General features: G+C 29.4%; 1 protein-coding gene across 1 annotated transcript; it reads left to right on the forward strand.

Moving 5' to 3' along the window:
• Window positions 1–2,672: 2,672 nt before the first annotated feature.
• On the forward strand, window positions 2,673–5,503 carry LOC105791287 (5'-3' exoribonuclease 3). The gene is made up of 5 exons (XM_012619300.2): window positions 2,673–3,072; window positions 3,394–3,558; window positions 3,693–3,770; window positions 3,868–3,954; window positions 5,029–5,503. Exons 2-5 carry the CDS (start codon window positions 3,436–3,438, stop codon window positions 5,080–5,082), a joined length of 342 nt encoding a protein of 113 aa, XP_012474754.1. The 5' UTR covers window positions 2,673–3,072; window positions 3,394–3,435; the 3' UTR covers window positions 5,083–5,503.
• The last annotated feature ends 497 nt before the right edge of the window (window positions 5,504–6,000 follow it).

Genomic DNA, 6,000 nt, shown 5'->3' on the forward strand with positions numbered 1-6,000 from the left:
CAAATCAAGTCGGTTTTATTTTATTCATTTTCAATTTTACCACAAATAGTTACTTTAGGACTAATTTAATCCCTTTTATATACGTTTTTAAAGAGGGGAAATTAGTTTTATTATTAGTAGTAATAGTAATATTATTTCTTATTATAGTTTAGAATATAATACTATTTTGTATACTTATGCGTATATAATTTATTTTATATATATGTTGTTAACTTCATATTATTACAATTTTATTTATTTTAATGCATAGGTAATTTAATTCATTAAAACACATACTCTTTTATTTATTTTCGTTCATGTACATATATATACATAACCAACTTCAAAATTTTTAGTAATAACACTTTTTTTTTATATATGCACTTGGTATATTTTTTATCATACGTACATATAGTAATATAGCATTAATTTCAAATGATACTCTTTTATGCGTAAACACCCTTTTTTTTTCGTTGTTTTTTATATTTATTTAACATTTATGTATATTATCACTAGGTATATACTATTAATTCTACTAAGTTTTATTTATATAGATTAGAATGTATATATTAATTTCAAGACTGTTTGCTGTTATTTTGCTACGTTTTTATTTCTTTGGGTTTTAAAATCCTTCATTAAAACTTATTCAAACCCTTTATTTGATTTTTTTATATATACATCCTTATCAAATTGTATTAAATATTTGTATCATTCGTTGTTATCACTCTTTTCATTGTCTCGTTTTTATCGGTTATGAATTTGCGGGTTGCTTAATTTAATGTGAATGTTTGTATAATGATCACTACACCAAAACAGGCTTTTAGCGGCATTTTTAGTGGCGTTTGGACAAAAAACGCCACTAAAAATCGAGCATTAGCGGCGCTCAACATAAAACGCCGCCAAAGATCGAGCATTAGCGGCGCTTTCAGAAAAGCGCCGCTAAAAATGAGCATTAGCGGCGCTTTCAGAAAAGCGCCGCTAAAAATGAGCATTAGCGGCGTTTTTTCAAAAAACACCGCAAAAAACCTAAGCCCAATGGCATTTTTTTCTGACCATTTGGGGCTTTAGCGACATTTTTTCAAAAGCGCCGCTAATGCTCTAGCTTTTAGCGGCGTTTTTAATAAAGCGTCGCTAATGCTCAGACCTTTAGCGGCGTTTTTGAAAAAGCGCCGCTAATGCTCAGACCTTTAGCGGCGTTTTCGAAAAAGCGCCGCTAATGCTCAGGGCTTTAGTGGCGCTTTTCAAAAAGCGCCGCAAAAACATTTTACATGTCTATTTACTATTTAATTTGTTTATTTATATTAATTAAAATTCAATTTATTTTAATTAAATATTTTTAAAAATGGATCAATTTAAAATAATAACACTTAGAAATAATTTGAAATAAAAACATAAAAATATTTGTTAAAATGGAAAAATTAAAATACTATTATTTAAAATAATTTTAAAATTTTTTGGGTACATGACTGATTGGTTTTTAATTTATATATTAAATAATTTCATATATAATTGTAAAAGATACGATAGTATTAATTTTAAAATATTTAATTAATTATCATTATAGTTTAGGGTTTAATATATATGGTTTAAGGTATATGGTTAATTTAGGATTTAAGGCCGATTTAGGAGTTACAATTTTAAGGTTTATAGATTATGGAATTAGGGACTATGGATTAGGGATTTTGGTTTAAGGGTTGTGATTTAGGGGTTAAGGGTTAGGGGTTAGAGATTAAGAGTTAGGGATTTAAGGTTTATGGATTCGGTGTCAGGTTAGGGTTTAAGGTTTAAATTAATTAGTGTGTTTTAATTTATATTAAATAAGGTTTAAGGGTTAGGGGTTAGGGATTCGGGTTAGGGTTAGAGTTTAGGATTTAGATTAATTAGTGTTTTTTAATTTATATATTAAATAAGGTTTAGGGCTTAATAGTCAGGGGTTAGGGGTTAGAAGTTAAGAGTCAGTGATTTAGGGTTTAGAGATTTGGGGTTGGGTTAGAGTTTAAGGTTTAGATTAATTAGTATTTTTTAATTTATATATTAATTAAGTTCTTATATAATTGTAAAAGAGGGGTTATGGGTTAAGGGTTAGAGGTTAGGGGTTAGGGGTTACGAGTTTATGTTTTATGATTTAGGGTTTAGGAGACATGGGTTTAGGGTTTAGATTAATTAGTATTTTTTAATTTATATATTAAATAACTTCTTATATAATTGTAAAAGAGATAATATTAATTTTAATATAATAAAATTATTATTATAGTTTAAATTATTTAAGAGATAATAGATCAATTTTATATATATTAAATGGTTTAGGATTTAAGGTTTACTTTAGATTTGTTTTATTATAGATCAATTTTATTATAGTTTAAATTATTAAATGGTTTAAATTATTAAAATATACTATATTTATTTTGAGAGTACTTGATTTTTTAATAAAATCCAGTTTATAAAAAATAGTTATAAAAATATTTTATAAAATCACATAACTAATAATTTTAGCAGATAAAATAAAAATTTTAACAGAGCAAAAGCGGCGTCAGATTGATCAAAATAAAATAAATTTTTTTGTATGCGTTTTATAAAAATGTCAAAAAGATAAGCAATCATGCGTTTATATAAAAAACGCCGCAAAAAAAAAACATTTTACTTCAAAAAAAATGGCGCCATTTTATCCCTAAATTCCCCCCTGAAGCCCCTAATTTTCCCCCTAAAAATAATCACCTCAGCACACTATTACTCCCTCAGCTCTGCGCGAAATCCTAAAGTAATGCCTCCCAAAGTAGCTAAATCCCTAGAAACAACGAACTCGCCTTCAACCTTCTTCTTCAAACCAGGTCCCCCTCTCTCTCTTGCTCCCTCTTTGCTTTTTTGCCTGATTTTTTTGTTTTTTTCTTAGATGAGTCCCTGGATGGTTGGAGTCTTATTGTTTCAACAAGGCAAGTGGGTGTTCCAGATCCATCATTGAAGCTGGAAATACATATTTCCAGGATTTTAGGCAGTTTTTCTTGGTTGTTTTATGGGCTTAAATCGAAGCCGTTTAAGATCTTCTGCTCCGTTTCACTCCAAGCCTTTGTTTCGTAGACATGTTCAATCCATGAAGTAAGTTCCTTTTTCCAAATCTCTGTCCTTTTTCTGTTTTCCTGATTTTTGAGGCACTTATTGTTTGATTATTTGTTGATTATGGGATCTGGGTACTCGGATATCTATAGCAAAGTCAATTTAAGCATGTGTTCTGTTTATTTTCTTTGGCCTACTTTAGTGGACTAAGATCATGCACCCTGCTTATTGTTGAAACACGACAGGATGCTGATTTAATTATGTTGGCCTTGGCCACTCATGAAGTTCACTTTTCAATCCTTCGAGAGGTTCATATATTTTACTTTGCAAAATTAGAACTTGTTATTTGCTTCATCTTTGCAGTTCTTGAACATATGGACCCTTAGGGAGTATCTGGAATATGAGATGAGAATCCCCAATCCTCCTTTTGAAATTGACTTGGAACGCGTTGTGGATGATTTTATATTCATATGCTTCTTTGTTGGCAATGATTTCTTACCTCATATGCCTACACTCGAGATTCGTGAGGTTTGTATGTTGAAGTAATTATTCTATTGTTGGGTTGTATTTTTATATTGTGATTTTGAATGTAACTTTAGGGCTTTTATATGAAGCCAAGGTTTTAATTGAAAGCCTTCCCCTTTTCAATTTGTTAATTTCAGGATGCAATCAACTTGTTAATGGCAGTATACAAGAAGGAATTTAGATCATTTGGTGGTTATTTGACTGATGGAAGCAAGGTGCCTGTTGATCTTATGTGTGATGGCCACTTATTATTCCAGTCATCAAATTTCATCTAGTAAACTAAAGCTTTTGACTGTATGATTTTTATTTCAGCCTAATTTGAGCAGGGTAGAGCATTTTATCCAAGCTGTAGGGTCCTATGAAGATAAAATATTCAACAAAAGAGCACAGTTGCATCAGGTTTGTTTGAGTTTAGGATCAATATGATTCTCTTTAGCTGAAACAAAAAATTAGTTTGTATTTAGCTTTTATCTGTGATCCAAATTATTCTGGAAAACTTGCGAATGGTCTTACCTTGTGAGTCAGTAGTCTCTTTCTATTTCATTCTGCATGTGGTATTCATTATGTGTTCAATCCTCTTTCATATGCCAATTGGTTTAGATTTAGACAATATTCATTTCAATGATGAAGTAGTGTTAGGTTTTTCTTCTTTGTTAGCTAATATTAATTTTAATCTGCTGATTTTAGCTGCCTGTTATTTGATTAGATTGTTGGTTATGCTGGCTTGAGTTGTGAATTTGGTGAACAAAGAACTTGCATAAAATCTCTTTAGTTTCTTTCTTTTTAAAAATCATTAACTATAACTTTACTAGTAAGAAATGAGAAATATCAAACCCACCACTTCTCAATATCCGAGCATTTAACTTTACTAGAATACCTTGTGCTCTTGGCAACATTTGGCTGCCCCTACATTTCTTAAAATTTTTTCTAATTCAAATTCATATTTACTGTTTTTTGAACAAAAATTAATAATAATTTTGTTTTGTCATTTCTTCTAATATTAATAACTAGCTACTTATACTATATTAGAGAATCAAATATTACCGAGTCAATGGAGTATATAATTTAAATAAATTATCCTTGAGATAGTACCAACCAGTTTTCCTCTTTGAAATTGCTTTAACTAGTGAAATGCTTCGGTAGTTTGCTATCTTTGTGGTGGAAATTATTGATGTCTATTTTGGACTTTGGAGCTATAATTTCATTTTTTTTATATGCAATTTTATTTTTATTATTTTTCTTTTATACAAGATGAGAACCGGTATAGTTTAAGCAATCTCATTAATGTCTTGTTTTATTCTTCTTGAAATTCGAAGAATCAGTTATTTAAGTGTTTTCATTCAGTTTACATGTTTACCTCTGTTTCTCTGAGTTTCATATTTAACTAATCCATCTTAATTGGTGGTAAATTCATGTTTTAGGCACTAATCAATTTTAACCAAATTATCTAACTGTAATTTGTACTACTTGCAGACTTTCAGCAGTATGATCCCAAAATTGTCAAGCAAATTAGCCAAATGCGGGTGAATCACCTTGGACTAAATTTGACCAAAGATGATCTGCAAAACGTGGTTGATTTAATGGAGCCATATGGTCAGATAAGCAATGGAATAGAATATCTAAATCCTCCCCTTGATGTCAGTAACTAACTTGCTTGTCATTTTAAATATGCAAGTCAATTGCTATTAATAATTTTCTGTTGGATTCTTTTTGGATTGAAAAATAATTTCTGGGGATAGTCTAAGAATCTTAAATTTTATAGAAAGCCAATAAAGTGCTTGCTGGACGAAATGTGGTGATTAATTGAATTGCAAGGTCATACATGCTGTTAATTTTTTAAGAGCTAATAAATGAGTATGACATAGTGCTCATAAATGTTCTAAGGATGTCTTTAGATGAATGAAATTGTTTGATAGTTTGAAGTTATAAATCTTTGTATTGATTTTTTCAACAATCAAGCCTGTTATACTTAGCAAATTTTTTGTGAGAATGGGTGTTTAACAGTTGTGAATTGTCTTGAAATATATGCGGTTGAGATGGTTGATATATTATCAATCATGCAATATATATCATTGTCGTGACAAGTTTTTATAGGATATATTTGAAATGGGTACAATTTATATCCTTGTTACATGGAAATATATATTTAGCTTTAAAGTTAAAATTTTAATAGAAATTTTAATTTAATTAATATTTTTTATCCTTAAAAGTATATAGTTTAAAGTTTAAATTTCAAAAAAAAAAATATAATATTTATCATACAAATAAATATTATTTAATTAAAACATTTTTTTAAAAGTCATGTTTTTAGTGGCGTTTGTCAAAAAAGCGCCGCTAAAAGTCATCTTTATAGTGGCGTTTGTTGTAGAAGCGTCGCTAAAGGTCATGATCTTTAGCGGCGTTTGTGCTAGAAGCGCCGCTAAAGATTATGACCTTTAGCGGCGT

Source organism: Gossypium raimondii, chromosome 8, assembly GCF_025698545.1.
Source record: "Gossypium raimondii isolate GPD5lz chromosome 8, ASM2569854v1, whole genome shotgun sequence".
NCBI lineage: Eukaryota > Viridiplantae > Streptophyta > Magnoliopsida > Malvales > Malvaceae > Gossypium > Gossypium raimondii.